Here is an 18921-nt window from a genome sequence, read left to right as displayed (position 1 = left end):
CAGAAAATCAACACTACATTTTTAAACAGTGTTTGAAGCTAAATGTGACAAAATTTAGGCATGAATTTTTAGCAGAAGCTAAATGTGACAAAATTTAGGCATGAATTTTTAGCACAAGCTCCTTTACAAACGGCGCCCCATACTATTTTCACCGTGTCCATCAGGGATTTGTCGAAATAAATGTCCGTTCCCTCCCAAAACTATTTTAGTTACTTCGAGTTTTGACGTACTGAAAGCAATACCACCATGAACATGAAGAGCTAAAGATCCAATGTGCCGCTTACAATTTATATATTTTGTTAAAATGTGTGAACTAGCTAGTTCAGCTAAACATCTTTCCATTGCCTCATAATTATCTAACCTTTATATTGGAAAAATAGTTGTCAATAATTTATGATTAGGAAAAAAAATACTGACTGACAAAAGACAAAAGACTGACAAAAGACTGACAAAAAAAAAATCACAAAACTGGAATGGAAGTTTTTTTTTTTTTTTTTCAATTTCCCTTTGTGACCACAAGAGGGCAGTAAGTAATTCATCCGTCTAAATAAATTGGACTAGTTTACGATACAAGTTATTTAGCAAATCAAAAATAACGACCTGTGAATTGTATCTAAAAATCTTTCCCAATTAATAGTAAAAACAAATTACCTAATTCATTTAAAAAATTTAGTAACCAGAAGCCCGCCATGACAGTTTTTGTATGTTGTTGTAATTCTTAGTTTGTCCGCTAGAGGGCAAAAAGCTCGTTCTCGTTTGCCTTCAATCTTGAACGTTTTTAACAAATGCAAGCCTCCTGAATGTATGGGAAACAACTGAAACAGGTTAAAAAATACTTATGATTAGAAAAAATATTTTAACACTGAATAAAGAGCAAAAATAACAACATTCGGCCGGAAAAAGAAATTATTTACCTTAACAGAACAGCTGCAGTTCTTTTCTCTGACCACAGGAGGGCAGTAAAACAATTCTTGCGCCTAAACAAACTCTGCTAGTTTAATACGTTTTTTTTTTTTTATTTAGCAGAACGAGAAAAAATGTCTTATTAAACCTTATTTGTTCACAAATTTCCAGCACAAACAATAACGTTTTGAAGCTACAGTGAGCAAAGACCGGCGTCAGCCTCGTTTCGACCAATGACATATATAATTACATATAAGTCATTGGTTTCGACTTATGCGGCCGCCGCCATTACAGTTTTTGTCTGTTGTTGTAATTCTTAGTTTGTCTGCCAGAGGGCAAAACGCTCGTTCTCTAAAACTTAACAAAAGGTAAGCCTCTTAAATGTATGGGAAACAATTGAAAACCGAACAAAATATTTATGATTCGAACGATATTTTAACATTGACAAAAGAAAAAAAAAACTCGAACAAAAATTATTTTTTATTTAACTTGACAGAACAGCTGCAGTTTCTTTCTATGACCACAAGAGGGCACTAAAACAATTCATCTGCCCAAACAAACCGGGCTAGTTTACTAAGAAAAATTATTCGGCAAAGCAAAAAACAAACAACGTCCTGTAAATATACATTTTTTTAATACTTTCACGATTCACCAGTTTAAACAAAAAAATAAAAAAGAACGTCTGACTTTCTTTTAACCGGAGACGGAACAGCTGTCTTTCCTCTTTGTGACCACAGGGGGGCAGTAACACAGTGAATTCTGAAGACTGAACCATTTTAATGCGCTGATTTAAAAAAAAAAAAAAAAAACATGCAAATTAAACAGAATTTTAAAAAAATATCTAAACTATTTTATTTTATTTAAAAGATATGAATATTAAGTTCACACCTGCATATTTACCTTAAAACCAGAACAAATATCACAAAGAACTGCCAAAATAAATTAAAACACTTCTGAAAGAATGCTAAAATATGTTTTACGTTTTTAGGATAAGGACTGATTAAATTTAAATCTTTTTTAATTTATAAGATGTCTGTTTATCTACTGTATAGTTGAGTGATTTACAATGCTTTCTTCACACCAAATTTATGTTGTTTAAACACTTGAAACATTTACTTAAATTTGACTAACTATATTTGACATACTAATTTTAAAAAGTCAGAGAAAAGATGAACATGTCCCTTTATTTCTGTACAGATGTTCAGATGAAACAAGCAGAGGCATTAAGATTACAACCAACATCTGGAGTTTTAAATCAAATGATAAATTTTATGTTTTAATAGCTTTAAAGGCTAATTATATAAAAAAAGGCACAAAACCCAAAAATGTACTCTAAAATCAAACTTTAGTAGAAACACCAAAATAAGCAGTGCATTTTATTACAATCTGTTGCTTAGAAAACAAAACAGACCTGTTTTATGCTATAAAGTGACTCAAATTTCCACCAGCGTGTGACTCCTGCCGGTAATGTTGGAAATTTAATAAAAACATAAGTTGAAACTTTCAGTTGCCACAAATTACAAAGGCCTTTTTTAAGACAATAGTGGGTTTTTTTTAACAAAACCACAAAATTCAAAACTGTTCCCACTTGAACCAACTCCTGAATTTAATAACAAAAAACTGAAACATTTAAAGATAAAAAAAAAACAAGAAACAATGTTATTTGAACACAAGTGAGTGGACGAGACACGTCCTCACAATTTATTAGCAGACTGATCACAAAGAATAAAAAAACATGTTTACAGAGAACCTGTAATGAATGGAAAAAACAAAACACTGCAAACATGAGAACAGAAATATTTACGTAGAAACTATGACACATTTCTGTACAGCGGCCGACTAACAGGAGGACACGAAGACGCAGTGAAGTCACACGAACTCGTCCGCTCCTGGATTGCATGCGTTCTGTTTTCTATTCAAGGTGCTTCTGCGTGCAGAGCGGCTTGCAGCGTCTGCAACAAAACTATGAGGAACTTCACAAGGATGCACTTGTGGTGCCAAATCTCACACACATGCAGACAAACATGACACATTCATACAAACACACACTCATTTCCCCTCTTCATCACTCGGAAAAGAAAAAAAAACTAAACACTCAATTCTGTCCACACCAGTTCAATCTTTTCCCATAATGAGGGAATAAATTAACTTCATAAAAGGCTTCTTTATAAAAGAAAAATAGATATTTTTACAACTGTACATCTCATAAAGACAGGGAGCATGGTAAGAAGGGAAAATATCCAGAAGTTACACAGATTCTGGCTCTAGCACCCTTATCCCTTCAACAAATGCATCAATCTTTATCAGCAGGAGATGAAGGTTCTCCTCGCTCCGCCTGAGAACAGCAGAACGTTACAATCATCTCCTCTCTCCGGACTGAGGGACAAGCTGAGCGCAGGAGAGCCCGTCTCTCTGATCCTCCACTTCGGTTCAGTCTCTGAAGGAACGCCCCGGGACCTTCGCTTCACCAACTCACAGGGAAACAGTCTGAGCGGCTCGAATTCAGCCCGAGTCCGAGTCGCTTGTATCTGAGGATGACGACGAAGAGGACGATGAAGAGGAGTCTGAGGAGGAGCTGGTGGCGCTGAGCCGTGACGGCTGGGTGTGGGCCTCCGATGCAGGTTTTTCAGCTACAGAAAACAAAACGCTGTTATTATCCAGCATCTCTGACTCACAGAAAACAGAACATTTTTTATACAGAGTGACACCTGAAGTCCCCTTAAAGAAAAACTCACGTTTGGTCTTTGGAGGCTTTTTCCCAGAGTTCAGCTGACCGCTGACATCCATCAGACGCCTCTCCAGCTCCATCTGCTTCTCCAGAGCGAGCTCCTCTCGAGTCTTGCCAGCAATGTTGCCTTTACTCGCTGTATACAAATAAGAACGCACAAAACTAAAGGTCAAAATGGCAAAATAAAAAATTTAAATTATAAATGAACTCATTTATGCTCCACTGACCATAAGGCTTTCGAGGTTTCTTCCTTAGACACGTCATGACGTAACGCTCCAGCTCCCTCAACGTCGACGGTTTCAGCGTCTCAAAGTCGATCTCGATTTCCTCGGGGTTGGTGTCTCGCAGCGACGGCTCTCGGGACTGAATGATGTAAACGACTCGGCCCAGCTTCTCACCAGGTAACTTGTTGATGTCCAGGCTGAGCTGACGCTTCTCATCGTACGACATGGGAGCCGTGTCCTCCTCTTCATCGGAGTCAAAATGACTCACTATGGGATCGTGCATCGGCTGGGGGACGTTAAACATCACGCTGCTCTTCTTAGATCTGAGATGACAGGAAAAGATTAAGGATTGTTAAAAACAAAACCAAATAATTCAGTTCAGATTTTGTCCACTAGATGGCAGTACTCACTTGGTCTTGTTGTTTTTCTTGCTCTGAGTCTTCTTTATTGGTATGATGGGACTGACTATTCCTTTGTTGCTCTTTGATTTTGAACTTTTGGATACTTTGGGGGCTTTGGGCGGTTTCACGGGTATGACTTCCTCCTCTATCCTCCGATGCTTCTCAACCTTTTTCTTCTTCTTTTTGTCTTTCTTTTCTTTCTTTTTCTTGGGTTTGACTATGGGACCTTGGGACAGAGCAGTGAGCTGCTCATGTACAGCCTTTAGCTGAAAGAAGACAGAAAACAATAAATTAACTCCAGCGCTTTAACTTTCTGTTAAAGTGATATTTCTTTCAGCTCCCTGATGTGATGTAAGGTCAGACACTGAAGAACAAACCTGCTCCTGCAGCTCGGCTAGCCGGTTCGCTCTCTCCTCCTCAGAGTCAGAACTCTGACTGCTCTCACTTTCCTCGCTCTCGCTGCTGAGCTCACTCTCAGAAGAGGATGACGATGAGGAGGAAGAGGAAGATGAGGAGCTGGGTGGGGCCGGAGGCTCATCTGGCATCTTAGCAAAGCAGAACTCAAACACATCCTAGAAAGGGAAACGGCATGAGTCAACAGGTTTACAAAACTAAAATGGTGACTGAAGCAGGAGACTGTTGAACTGAATCAAATAAATCTGTGAATTAAGCCGATTACCTGGAGTTTCCTGGCCATGGCAACGACATCGTGATCTGGAGGGTTGTACTTGTAGCAGTTGGAGAACATCAGTCTAACATCAGCTGAGAACTGCTGGGCATCACGGTACTCTCTGCTGTCCATCTTCCTCTGAAACGTAAAACAGAAAATTTGATTTTCTGATCTCTGAATCAAGAGAAGAGTCTGTTCTTGCTGATGGTTGTGCCCTCGGTACCTTGATGGTGCTGAGGTCCATGGGCTGTTTAATGATGTCGTGGTAATCATGAAGGCCGAGCGACATGGCGTCAACAGGTTTGTAGAACGGCCAGGCGTACGCGGCGTGCTTCTTTGACAGCAGCTCCTTCAGGACGCCGTTGCAGTAGCGCAGCTGTGGACCCAGTTTGCCACGACGCACCGGCGTTGGCAGAATAGAATCTGGCAAGTCTTTCTTTGGAGGTTTGATGGGTCGTCCACTCACCCCTCTCCTGCTCCCCCCTGTCGATTTGTTGCTCATCATCATTGCTCCACGACCAATGTCTATCCCCAGCCCCTGACTGAGGCTCAGGCCCTGGTTCATTCCCAGAGCAGAGCTGTGGTCCATCCCCAGAGAGGTGAGGGTCAGGGGGGAGTCGTGCCCACCTCCCATTCCCAGGCCTATTCCACTGACACCCATGGTGCTCATGATGGGCATCGCCACAGTGGTTGGAGTGGTGGTGTCTGCTTTCCTCTTCACGCCTTTTTTCTGTGATTGAAGAGGAGGAGTGTCATTCAAAGTGTTTCAACTAAATAAACATACAAAAAGTAAACAAGCTTAGTTTACCTTTGCAGTTGGCTGTGTGGGGGGCATGCCTGTGATGGCAGAGATGGTTTGTTCAGTAGGAAACGTAGGAGTAATGCTCTTGGCTAAAATCGTCTGTGGGGGGGTGGAGAGAATGGAGTCGGGTGTTTCTGGGGTGGGAGGAGAGTATGCTGACTGGGAGACAGCTGGAACCTGATGGGCTGTTGTTACTCCTCCTGAGACTGAAAAAGAGGAAAAGTTAAGAGATTAGTGCTCATGATGCCATTGTGTTTAAACTATTTATGTGTAAAACATTCACCTGCATTAATTCTGCCTTTTTTGCTAGATTTTGATGATTTGCTGCGTGGCGGTGGAGGCGGCAGTTCCAGCTCATCTTGAGGCATCTGGGCCACTTTCTGCAGGAAAGCTTTCTCCAGAGACTGAGCCATCAGAACGATGTCATCTGTTGGCTGCAAAGTAAATTTGGACAAAATGTTTACAACAAAAAGAACAAAACTATAAGCTGAATTAAGCTGACCTGTTACAGCAGACAGCTACATGCAGTCTTGCTTACCTTGTTGTAAATGTAGCAGTTCGTAAACATGGTGTTGAAGTCCTGCATGCACTCACTGGCACTGCGGTAATAGTTATTTTCTAATCTCTTCTTAATGGTGCCCATGTCCATGGGAGTCTTTATGATCTTATGATAGTCCTGGGGAGAAAGAGGGGTGTTTAGGACAAGATGTTCAAATATCAGAGTAAAGTTGTCTTTAAAGACGTCATTTTTTATTAATTAAAACACTAATTTGTACTCACAGGCAGGTTGAGCTTGACAGCATCTACAGGTTCATGGAAAGGCCAGGCAAAGTTGTGCCTCCACAGAGACTTCAGCACAACTTTCAGCAGGAACTGAAGCTGGTTGGTCATCCTGCCCTGTCGGTTGGGGTCCTTCACTGGGGGCTGCGGGGGTCCTGAATGGAGTAGATGATTGATAGGAGGCATCCCAGGACTCTCAAAGCCTTCATAAAGCAGTGAGGGTTTTCTGATGCGCTTTCCAGCTGTGCCGGAGTTCTGGTCCATTGTGAATCCAGTAAAGCCAACATCAAGCCCAGAATAAGAGCTGCAGAGAACAGAGTCATGGAGCCAATAAGCTCTGCTTTTTTCATCCTTTAACAATACAATGAAGTAACAGAATTATATTAACTTAATAAATAATTTAAAAAGTACCATTAGCATAAAACATTAGCAATACTAAATTCAATTTCGTAGTCTTTACAAAACCATAATTACTCTTCTATGAACCTTAAACCATAACTTGGTACATATAGTTTTATAACCTTGCTGTCAAAATGTACACATTAAAATCAGTCCTGTCAGCACATTGATGTCCTGTTTCAGAGCAAACTCTCTTTAAAAAAGGCACAGTCAGTCTGTCTGGGGGAAGGTGATGCTAAACCACCAATAACAGATTTAGTCAAACAGACTCAACTACCACTTCCTCTTCTCTATCTTTTTTATCCCAACCTGTTACAGCAACTCAACCCCACCCGCTTCTGAGCAGAAAAATAAAAAAAAAAAACTGTGGGCGGAGTTACAGCTGCAGCCTAACAGGAATGACTGTACGGTTTTCCACCTGACGGGACTATAATAAACACTACAGTGACTTTTACTTCCAGTATTGAATGTGAATATGAATGAATAGGACTGCATTAGACTTCAGACTGCAGACTTGTTTTCCCTTCTGCCACAAGTAAATGGGTATGGTATCACTTAACACATATGACACTTTTAAAGGTCTTTTTAATTACAGATTGCTCGGCATAAACTAACTACGTGTGTCAAATATGATTACCCTTATGTCACTCTTACAGTTTTCCTTAAATTGACATTGCCGGACTCGGGTGTCTTCAAACATCAAGCATCAAGTTGGGTCATCTGCTGGAGAACAGCTCTTCGTGTACAAACATCTCACCTAATGTTTATTTTACTCATACGACTGCATAACTTCATTACCTGAGAGGTATTCTTTCATTCACATTTTGTAAACTGTGATAATCTGTGTGTTTTTAATAACAATCCACATATCAATGATGGGTTGATTAATACTTAGCTTTATATAGTACAAAAAAAATCACGTTTTAGGGCCATCTGTCTTAAATGATACAACTTCTGGAAACTCATTTGACAGTTAATGTACTTTATTTACAAAAATCAAAAAGTAGTCATTTACACAAAAACAAGGCTAAAATATGTTGACTGAAATAAACAAAAAGAAAGGAAAATTCCCCATAAAATAACAGAAAATAAGATTATTATACAAAAGAAAACACTTTAAAATGGGGAAAACCAAAGTTAAGTTACTTTAGTATGACTGATGGCCATGGAGTCCTGTAACCTGGCAACCGACTGAAACAAACCCACTTTCGGGACATTAAGACGGACTTTAATATTCTTCTTACCCAATTATTTAAAAAAAATAGTCATCGTTTTGACAGCTGTATCTATTGTTGCATGTCATAAACGGCAACAACAATCCCTGGCTGCCACATGGCTACAACAACAAGCCGGCAGTAACACAGAGACCGACATCTGCGACACATCGCCCTATGATGCAGCTAAACTTATTATAAACTAAACAGGTGCCGAAAAACCCAGCGAAACGCTGCATTCAAGGTCTTGGTGCAAAACGTATTTTAGGAGAGTCGTCGATCTTACTCCAAAGTCATTGAACGCCCACATCGGTCCAAAACAAGGGTTTAGCCCGTGAAGCTAATGCTAGCGCTGCTAACACCAACTGCCGAGCAGCGGGAGAGAGCGGCCAGGGGCTGAAGAGAGCCGAAGATGGCGCCGGCGTAACGTTAACAGTCGCTGCTTCCCCCAGCAAGAGAAAGATAAATAATTCTTTTTTTAAATCAAATAAATGTTCTGACCACTTAATTTATTCCTGTGGGATATTATGTGTCCATCACTTAGTCCAACAGTTTAACAGCACACGCAGAGTATAGGTACAAATATTAAGAAAAACTACATAAATATCAAAAATAATCCCTTTGATGGAACGGTGAGAGTCAATTTTACCGGTAGATACCTGTCAAGTGGCGGGTTAACAGCCATTTCCATCAGGATGGATCCGGATTCTGTTTTTGGAAAAGACTCAAAACCAGGATCCGTCTCTGGTCGTCAGTTTTCTCCGCTACCCACCACGACGTGGTCCCTTTATTCTACCTCGTTGAAATGGCGACGAACTGGCAACACCCGGCCTTATATAAACCAACAGTGCATCTCATTGGACGACGCGTCTCCGTGTTCCCCCGCCCATCGATTTTTCATTCGCTGCTCAAGATGTCTGTCAAAGACACCACGCCCACTAGGTCCTGAAGCTCCGCAAACAGTCTTTGCGCCCAACCCATTCGCATGTTTTCCTGTCTGTCAAGCATATTGCGCAACGTCATTGGTCCAGACAATCCAGTATTATCGATACGCCGCCTGTAACTGGCTGCCGAATATAATCCTTCCCAGAAACCGAGCGGACCGGAGCCGCCCTGTTCTTTATCATATTATATTACGTCAACGTGTGCACGAATAGGACGGGGATTGGCCAACGCGGCAGTAACGCGGGCTTCCAGTCTGAATACCAAGAAACCTATTGGTCCTCCGGCTCGGTCACGAGCGCCCACTGAAACGAGCCTCTCCCGCATGAACTCATCTCTTTCTTCTAGAAAAATCTCACCGTCGCCATCTTTGAGCACTCAAACACTATGATTAAAAATGACACGAAATGTACACCTAAACGAGAAGAAACGCAGGGGAAAAGGTCGCTTTTGGTTATAAGAACGCGATCAAATAAAACCCATCGAGTGCAGCTAAATAAAAGACGTTTTTCTCAACACTGCCTTAACACAAGGCCTCCATGTGGCCCACTCTACCGAGGTGATGTAGAAAATAAAACCTGATCAGATTAAATCTAAAGTTTTAACTAAACATTTTTGTTATGGCTCACTGAAGATGGGTTACAACTAACCCTAACAATTAAAAACAACCTAAAACACTAAACATCCAAGGTCACATAAGCCACAATCCACAGAATGACACAGCAACTTTCCTCCCTGACCTTACCTTAAATTAAATATTTACCTAAAACTAACAATAAGCTACACTTTACAAATAAACAAGTTTGTAACAGCAGATAATCTGCACCTGAATCAAATTAAACTATCATTCTTGAGTTTTAAATCAACATTGAAGATGAATTAATCAACATTGGAATAAATAAGTATAACTAAGTAACAACACAGAAATGTTTATCCCTTAAAATAAATAAATTTTAACAACTTTAACAAGCAAATACTCTGGTTACCTAACCACTCGAGCCCATCCCCCATACCAAGGTTACAGACTTCCTTCAATGTCACTCAAATAAATAGAAACCTTCTTTTAAATCCAAACATTCCTTTAAAAAACACTACTTTTGACACTTTGCTAATAAAAACAAATAACACCGCATTTTCCCCTAACAGTAAAGTTAAAATAGCAAAAACAAAAAAAAAATATTGTCTACTTAAAAAATCTGAGTTTAAAAGAAAAAAGAAGTCGAGTGGTAAATCCTCAAAAAAGAGCGAAACCTTTCTTCCAAAAATCTTCTTTGTCTTCCACTTGGATACTTTTTAACCAACACGTTTCCCCTCCAACATGTCCGCCTTCTCCCCCCCCCCCCCCCCCCCCCNCATTCCGCGCGCTGGGTGGGGGAGGGGAATCACGTGACCGCACAGATCCTCTTCAAACTTACACACGTGCCACCTCATCAAAAACGGCCATCAAACGCGTCAGCAGATCCTTCTTCCCCGCCAAACAGCGCCTCCGTGTCCGTATCCTGTTATCTGTTCAAACTATTTTTCTCCAGATTCGAAGATAAAGTTGGCAAAATGTCCGAACAATGAACGCGCTTTCCGCAGGACTTGGCTCGCTCCGATTGGTCGGCTTAGATCACGTGACAAAGACGAGTCACCGTTTGTTGATTATGCCGACTTCCTGTTATTTTCAGCCCCGTTTAGTCCCTAATCACATCAATTCGCCTCTGCTCTCATATCTTAGGTTTTCTCAAAGCGAATCGAAAAGTCTGTTTTCTTCCGATGAAGACAGCTGTCAGTCAAACTGCCCCGTAATGCAACAGAAAACACTGCGCATGCGCACCCAGCAGAGCACGATGCCCACAGAAATCTGATGCTTCACCTACAGGACAAATAATGTCTTATCTTAGGTTTTTAACTCTAACATGCCACTAAAATGATCTTACACTCCATAAAAACAATCCTTGAAGAGATCTTATTAATTAAGTCATAATTTGTTGCTAATTAAAACCATTTCATGTATATAAAAAGCTATAAGTGCAGGTGGTAAAAGTATGACTAATGACAAATAAGGAGGAAAAAAGTCTACAGTTAAAACAGATACGAGAAAGAATTTGACACAGAGCTCAAATCAATGTAGGTAACAAATTAGTCTAGTTTTTCTGTCATAAATGAAGAAAAAAATGGAGAGAGATTATAAAAATCTGAGCAGCTGACCTTATCGGACGACATCCATCTTTTGTGCTCTTATTACTCGGGTATTATAGAGTGTACGATGTGTATATCATCTCTTGTTTTGTTATGTTTACTCAGCAACAGCACAGGAAAAAATATACTTTGTACTAATATGGTTTTAAACATGCTCATTAACTTTCTTGTTTAAAACAATTCTTCTGCTCAGATTTTTTCTTAAGCCCAGAATCTAAATCGTATTTTCATTTAATCAATTAACTTTTTAAAAAGAAACAAGCTGTTTTTGTCAGTGTCATGTTTATAGCTCTGATAACTGTTTAACATCTCACAGTGGTGCATGCTGGTATTCCATCAATGTGGTTTTATTTACTTCAGCTCTCAGCTCAAAACATAAACCAGTTTACTTGTTGTTTGCTGAGCAAAGTAAGTCAGTGAGAAGCTGCAGTATTACTGTAACCTGCAGACGTGTGAGACTCATTACTGCAGTCAATGTGTATGAAATGTGTTTGCAGTTTTTTGGATTGGGTTTGTTTTTTCTAGCTTGTTCCTCAGAATGATTTGAGTTCAAGAAAGCCAAGTCAGTAATTCAAACTGTTATTTTAGCTGTCCACATTGCTCATTCTGAAAATGAAACAGAGGATACCTAAAAGTGAAAGCTTTATTTCACATGAAGGATAAAACTGATGTCATTTGTTATTGATAGATTAACTCTGGACATCCAATACTTTTTTTAAAATACAGAAAGTAAAACTGTGGATGTCTCAAGTGTTCATGAGGAGAGACTAAATGCACAACACAAACCTTTTAAAAGAGACTACTTATACTTTGTAGATTTTTATCTTTATTTATCTTTTATTGAGATGATCTGAAACAGTTATTTTTTGTGAGTTCAGAAGCAGCCGTGTTGGGGGAGCAGGGAGGAGCTGGAGGATTACATCAGAATCAGCCTCCTCTGACTCATCAGCAGCTCTCTCTCTAAACAAACACTCCCTCTCTGCCTCACTCTTTCTGTTTTTCTCAGCGTCTGGCTGCATCACATGGTGACAATTACTCCAGAAAAGGTTGCCAAGGAAGCCTTTTCCTTCACGACACCTGACTCACACCTGACTCACAGGGTCACAAACTGACGGAGTGGCTCCAGGATCGCAGGCTGCTTCGAGCCGTTTGCATGTGCTTCTTGTCATAATTAGACTGGAGCAAAATAAATCATTTGTGAGTGATTTGTACTTTGTGTGGTCATGTTTGCATAACTCCATTAGCGCCGCTTCAGTGCATTCAGTTTCTTTCATTAAGAACATGGAAAGCCTTCCTTAGCAACAACGGTTCCTTTGACAACAGCTGTGTGGACATAGAAGGACTCTGTGCATCTAAAGTTCCTGTTCATCATTTTGTTCTGTTTTCTCTTTAACCTCACATTCTCTATGAAACCATGTCACTTAAAAGCAACTAACTAACACCTAACTAAAGTCAACACACGTGACTTATTGTTGAATTATTTGTTTGTGGAATCAGAGAATTTATACAAAACAATTTTTCAGAAAAAGCTAAATTGTGAATATTTTTCTTGTTACTGCGTCTTCATATTTCCTTCAGGTTAAAACATGTTCTTATGACGTGCAGTATTTCAAAATATCATGCATTCAAACACATAAAACAAAGACAACATGACATATTTTTAATGGTGACAAATCAGCTTCATGTCACATGAAAATGAAGATATTCTGCAAATGTCATTATGTCTTCAATGAGTTATTTATTTTTTAACAATCTAATGATAAAATGATCTATTTGAAACTGAAGGTTGTGGACATTGTGTCTACATGTAGATAAGCACTCAGTTGTGCAGAATGAGCTGTAAATGTGTGAAACCTCAGAAAGGACACTTCATTATACTCTGAAAGCATGAGGTGAAACTGGGAGGTGTTTAATTTCCACCTGAATGAGAGTGGGCTTTCTCTTTTAGTGCCTGGGTGGAGATTAAATAAAGAAAATAAACCCATGAAAAGCCCAAGTTGTGAGGTTCATGTTAAAATGATTCTTTTTACATCAATCAAAGATGATCATTTACACAACATTAGATTAGAATCAAGATGCTTTCTATAAAAATAAATTATTTTGTAGCATAATGTCGTTAAGTCTGTAACCATACTGTTACTGTTTTATATCAAGATGTATGAAGAATAACATAAAAACAAAAAGTTTCAGGTAAAAAAGGGAGAAAAACATCTGTGTTCATGTTTTTATACAAACAGGACTCATGTCTGCCTGTTTATTCTCTGATGAGTAAGGCAATAAAATCATGAATGTTTGAAATTTGGAGGGAAGTTTATTTTATTAAAGTGATAAATTTATTCCTGCAGTTAATGTGATAAATATCAAACTACAGGATCACAGAGAACTGAGTCATTTCTGCTCCTTTTTGCTTTCATTTTTCACTTCTTTTTCTTTCATTTTTTAAATAAGTCATTCTCTTCAGAAGAACGCTGGACCAGGCTTCACATGTAGTGACAGCGCCACCTACCGACCATTTAAAGTTACTGCGTCCAACAACAAAAAAGCCTGTGTTAGAGCGCCATCGTGTGGACATAGACGTAAACTAATAAATTTATTCTAACACATTCTGATTTATTTTTGTTTCCAGATCAAGTAAGAAATTTACAATTTATGGTTTGAAATAACTTATTAATATACAGATAACAATAGAATAATAATTATTTTGTAATGTATTTTTTACTTGAAGCTGCCATATTTAATAATGACATTTACAAAATTATTATTCACAATAAAAACACATTTGTTTGTATCTGTAAAAAACTAAGACAGCTTAAAAAGAGAAAAAATAAAGTTTTATATAATTAATTTACAGTCTTTAACTATAAATAAAATATCTATTTTTTGTTTGTTTGTTTGTTACTATTCCTTGACTGCAGCTAGGAAAACAAACAAAAACAAAAAACAAAGATTACATGACTTTATTATGGATAACATGCTCTCAGCCTTTCTTTACAGACTCCTGTAGAGTCTGTATCGACGTCTTTGTGTCCCCCTCTTATCCTGGTGCTAAATAACAGACTGTTAGGCAGCGTAGAGGATAGTGAAGCATGTCATTTATCAAAGACATGCTTCACTATCCTCAAACACAATAAAATGTTTGTTTTATTGTGTTTTATCAGAGTGCAGTGTTTATCAGCTGACTGATGGATACTGTTCATAATTATTGTGGCAAATTAAAAAACTGCAAAAAGATTGTTTGGTTTGAACTCAAGGTTGTCGTTTAAAGTCTGGAACAAACTCAACTTTTAGATTTTTAGTCATTCTACATTATTTCTTAAACTTTCATAAACTGAGAGTTTAGTATTTTTTAAACTGAGTTTTGTTCACATTCATAAAACTTTATTTTTGTGAAGGTTTCAAAGTCTTCATATACATTCATCCAATCATTTCCTATCGCCAGCAGTCCCTGTTTGAGAGACAAGGGACACCTTGGACAGATCATGTCCATCACAGGGACATATAGAGACAAGCAACCATTCACACTCTTACCTGGTGCCAAATTAGTGTTACCAGTTAATCTAACATTCATGTTTTTGTTTATTTATTAAAGTGTGGAAAAGTCTTTATATTGATATATAAAGATAAAAAATGTTTTTGAATAAATGCTTTTTATTCATCACTATTTTCTAGAATACCCAGAAACCAGCATAACCTGATAAAAACCACAGTCCGAACAGACAATCCAGTCCTGTTAACCACGCCTTCATGTCACTGCTGGTTAAAAGATTTACAGTCTATATCGAAACTCCAAACTATAGTTTTAAAAGTACTTAATGTTGTTTGCCTAGCACCAGGAATCTAAAACAATGAACAAAACTCTAGAAATTCATTTTTTACAACATGTGAAAGAATCTGAATGCTCTTAAGTGTCTTATTTTGTTAGTATTTAGAGACAATAATACAGCTCATTATTTTTTCAGTTATCATTTAGTCCCACTTGGGGGCACTCGTGATCTTTCACTGAGATCTGCTTCCCAAACAGAAATAGTTGCTGATTCACTGGACTGGGCTGGAGATTTACAGGAAATCACGTGGATGACCTATTTTTTTGGTGGAAAGGCCAAACATGAGGTCTTCTACTTCTGTTGTTCTTCTTTATGCTCCTCTCTGTTTGGTTTTCAGTTGTCTGTTTTAGGTGACATCATCTATAACCCCACACATTCTGACAGCTGAGAGGATATAAGATCTAAGCTTTAAATTAGTATTTATAACTGTATTTATAAGGCAGTATGGCAGCAGTGAAATGGAGTTTTATAACTCCATAAATCTGCCTGATTTTGATCCATTTGAAGATACATAAAAACAAAAAACTAACTCGCTATATTTTAAAGCTTTTGCTGAAATATTCAGATCTAAATAAGTCTGCTTTAAAACTGAAAAATATTGTTTATAGTATTGTCTTTGCAACCAGAGGAGCTGAAGAGTCAGTTTTGATGGGTTTTGGTAAGCACCCTGCGGCCTGCCACTTCTGTGCTCATGAATGTTTGTGGTTTCCTGTTGATACATCACCTCCCAGCAGCCTGTAATCTTCAAAAAAACTGAAAACACCACCTCTTCAACAGAACCACAAGCCAACATTTTATTGTTTTTCTCACTAGATGTCATCCAAGAGCAATGAAATCTCTCTGAGCCTCCTGAGAATCCCCTAACTTTACCCATCGGTTTCCGAGAAATCACATGGTATTTTGGTAAAAGTGCCAACGACCGTGGCGCTGTGGCTCTATTATAGAGGGCAGGGTTGTGTTTTCCTTTAGCTTCAGAGAATTACTTTCTGTTTTGACACTTGTTCTTTGTCTGACAGCTTTTGTTTATTGGCGGTACTTTCCTCAGCTGACCTGGTCCTGAATGTTTGATTGGATGCTTTTTTTATTATTAGCACCAAATAAGGAAACATTTATCAAAGTGTAATCTTATTGACTTGTGCTGCAGTAAAAGTTTTATTTCTCACACTCCCCAGGGGACTTTAGGGGATTCACAAAACTACTGTGGGAGTTTACCTTCTTATAAAACCATAAAACACCACACACGGGCGAAATAAAGTTAATATTACCCCAGGCAAGACCTAAAGTGTGATCTCACAGTTTACTTAAATCAACTCTTTTATTTAAGTTATTATTTGTCTGTACACGTCTCTGCTATTCTGCTCAACCTCATATATCAAACATTAGTCAAATAAAAGTAGCTGCGGTGTAGAAATCGTGCTACATTGGTGTCGTTTTTGTTGTGCTTGGTGTTGCATCAGTTCCTTCATTACTTTCGATTTAGAAAAGGCACAGAGAAGCACGTATTATGTTATAGAGAAGCTAATTTATCAAGCGATGGTCGAGGTAATCCAAGATGATTCAGCAGGATTCAACAATCTTTGACGCTTGTTGCATCGAGCAGCTGGAGGTTTTCAGCCACAGACTGTAGTTTAAATAAGGAGAAGCAGTATTTAATGCAGGGGGACCGTGGAGACATTTTGACTTAATAAATACTTTGACCAAGGCCTGATTGTTATTATGGTAAGGACTCTAATACACAAACAACATTTAATGACCTTTTGAACCCATTTAGGCCAAGAAAAATGTGATTAATTTAACATAAAACAATAAAAAAACACCACAAATACAGCTGGCCTTCACAACAAGTTTGGTGCTCGTGAATAAATATACAAATTATTTAAAAAGATAAATAAATATCACTTTGCTTGTGTTGATTATTTGTTTTTATGTCCTATTAATAGATGCAGTGGTAGGAGAGATGCAGTATTGGCAGTGAAATTTTCTGAAATCACTGATTATTGCAAAAGTTGGTGTTTGAAATGTTCAGGGTTAGAAAATAAAACAGAAACTTAATAAGAACGTGGACTTAAGGAGGAAGCACTCATTATATCTAAGTTTTAAATATCACATTTTATGCAGCAGACATATTATTTTTATTCACTTAAGTCACAGTAAAACTTGTAATGAATTCTTCTGTAACTGATAAACATCTTTGGAGTTTAGTTTTGGAATATTTGAGTATTTCAGGGCCTTTATCAGTCAATCAAAAGGCTTTCTCTAAAGTCAGGGCTGTTCCACTAAAACTTCTGTCTGAGGAAAAAAAGCAGCAAGTTTTCTCCCCATATGTCCTAAAACATCAGAAGAATTTATATTTTACAGTTTAAATGAAGTGTAAACTCCTAATCTGTTTAGAAACAACAGGACTCAGAGACTCTCTGGGCCGAGGTTCTTATTCTAATAAAAACAAGTTCTTCTTTCGATGTCTGACAGCTGTAGTGGTTCCTATAAGTGACCGGCATCCAGAACTTTCCCACAACAAACATGACTGAAATAAAATCTGCCTAAAGCTCATAAAAAGTCAAAGCCTGATGGTTTCAGTCACAAGACTTTAGGTGTGCCTGTGGTTTGGCCGAGTTCGGCAGTCACTGATTACACAACAAGATAAAGACAGAAAGCGAAAGAAAGAAGAGACAGGACTTTCTAGCCCGGCTGTGGTGCAGCGGTATGGTGCAGAACTGGTTAGGCAAACAGGCTCTCGGCACATACGCACATTCAGAGACACACATTCATGTGCACTAAACGTGCAACTGATGCACGACGAGGACTGAAAATGTTACCCATGTCGCTTTTAATAAACTGCAATGAAACAAGAGCTACAAACCAGTGACATCATCTTTTATTAACCTTTTTTTTAAATTTTGTTTTCTCTTTGCACGATCGGCCATTTCGTGAAAGCACGGCCTAAAATGGCGGGAGGGCGTTGACTTTTGCCCTCCCGCCTTTTCAGCCTGCAGGGTGGCACAGGATCGCTGATGGGAAGCTGCCAAGATTAAAGATGAGTCATTGTGCCTGAAAAAACCCCGTATATCCAAACTGCTGTGTTTCATTTGGCTGAATCGAAACACTTTTTAATAATTCATCCAGGGGAGTTTAAAGACTAAATATAAGAAAACATTTCACCGTCAACAGAGAACTTAATCCTTCAAGTTCATCCAAAGTAAGAGGAAATACTGATGCAAAGTGTTTATAGTGCAAAAAATGTTAAATTTAAAAGTTATATGTGGACTTTTAAAGCAGGTGCAAGTTAAAATTTATAAAACCTGTTCAAGAGGAGCTCTGCAGCATCTGCAGTAAATTTAAGAAGAAAATAAATAAAAACTTATTTTATTGGATGTTACTTTGCAGTCTTCAGAATGTAAAAGAAACAAATGCGTAACAATCGAGACTTGAGACTTCAGCCTCCATTTTGTGGATGCACGGCCTCTGCGACAAAATGGCGTCAAACAACTGTTTGGTTTTAGTCGATAGAGGGAGATCGTGTTTTCACGTAACGCTGTGTGGATTTCAGCTTGAGAAACCAACAGGCAACTTTCCAAACGGCCTTGCTGCCAAAAGAAAAAACAATGTTGATCGGGGACTTTCCAGGTCAGTTCAGACAATAAAACCCAACCCACAAATACTGCGTTCTGATTAACATTTCTTTCATTTTCATTTACAAAGTTAAACTGCAGTTTAGTAGCTTAAAACCAGAAACACAACAGATTCTAATAAACAGATACAACAACAATACAATCACAACTGTTGTTACCATGCTCAGAAAACAAATATCCAGACTAACAAATAAATAAATGTTTTTGTACTTCACTTTGTA

General features: G+C 38.4%; 1 protein-coding gene across 2 annotated transcripts; it reads right to left on the bottom strand.

The window, feature by feature from the left end:
• Positions 1-2229: 2229 nt before the first annotated feature.
• brd2a (bromodomain containing 2a) lies at positions 2230-10675 on the bottom strand. Of its 2 annotated transcripts, none has more exons than XM_037975675.1 (12): positions 10479-10675; positions 6509-6812; positions 6267-6404; positions 6012-6162; positions 5735-5934; positions 5150-5656; positions 4936-5064; positions 4634-4828; positions 4266-4522; positions 3859-4178; positions 3639-3767; positions 2230-3533 (listed from the first exon to the last, which is right to left on the bottom strand). In XM_037975675.1, exons 1-12 carry the CDS (start codon positions 10505-10507, stop codon positions 3406-3408), a joined length of 2487 nt encoding a protein of 828 aa, XP_037831603.1. In that variant the 5' UTR covers positions 10508-10675; the 3' UTR covers positions 2230-3405. The 2 variants fall into 2 exon arrangements, with proteins under 2 accessions (XP_037831603.1, XP_017283133.1); XM_017427644.3 differs by lacking the exon at positions 10479-10675 and adding an exon at positions 8781-10406.
• Positions 10676-18921: the final 8246 nt, after the last annotated feature.

Source organism: Kryptolebias marmoratus, linkage group LG5 (genome assembly GCF_001649575.2).
Source record: "Kryptolebias marmoratus isolate JLee-2015 linkage group LG5, ASM164957v2, whole genome shotgun sequence".
In the NCBI taxonomy this organism is placed as follows: domain Eukaryota; kingdom Metazoa; phylum Chordata; class Actinopteri; order Cyprinodontiformes; family Rivulidae; genus Kryptolebias; species Kryptolebias marmoratus.
This window is presented reverse-complemented; position numbering and strand designations above follow the sequence as displayed.

Coding starts and splice junctions, on each gene's coding strand:
- brd2a (XM_017427644.3), bottom strand. CDS start 8,812: ATGGAAATGGCTGTTAACCCGCCACTTGACAG. Junction 6,163..6,266: donor ACTGCTACATTTACAACAAG/GTAAGCAAGACT, acceptor TTTACTTTGCAG/CCAACAGATGACATCGTTCT. Junction 4,829..4,935: donor CCATGGCCAGGAAACTCCAG/GTAATCGGCTTA, acceptor TTCCCTTTCTAG/GATGTGTTTGAGTTCTGCTT.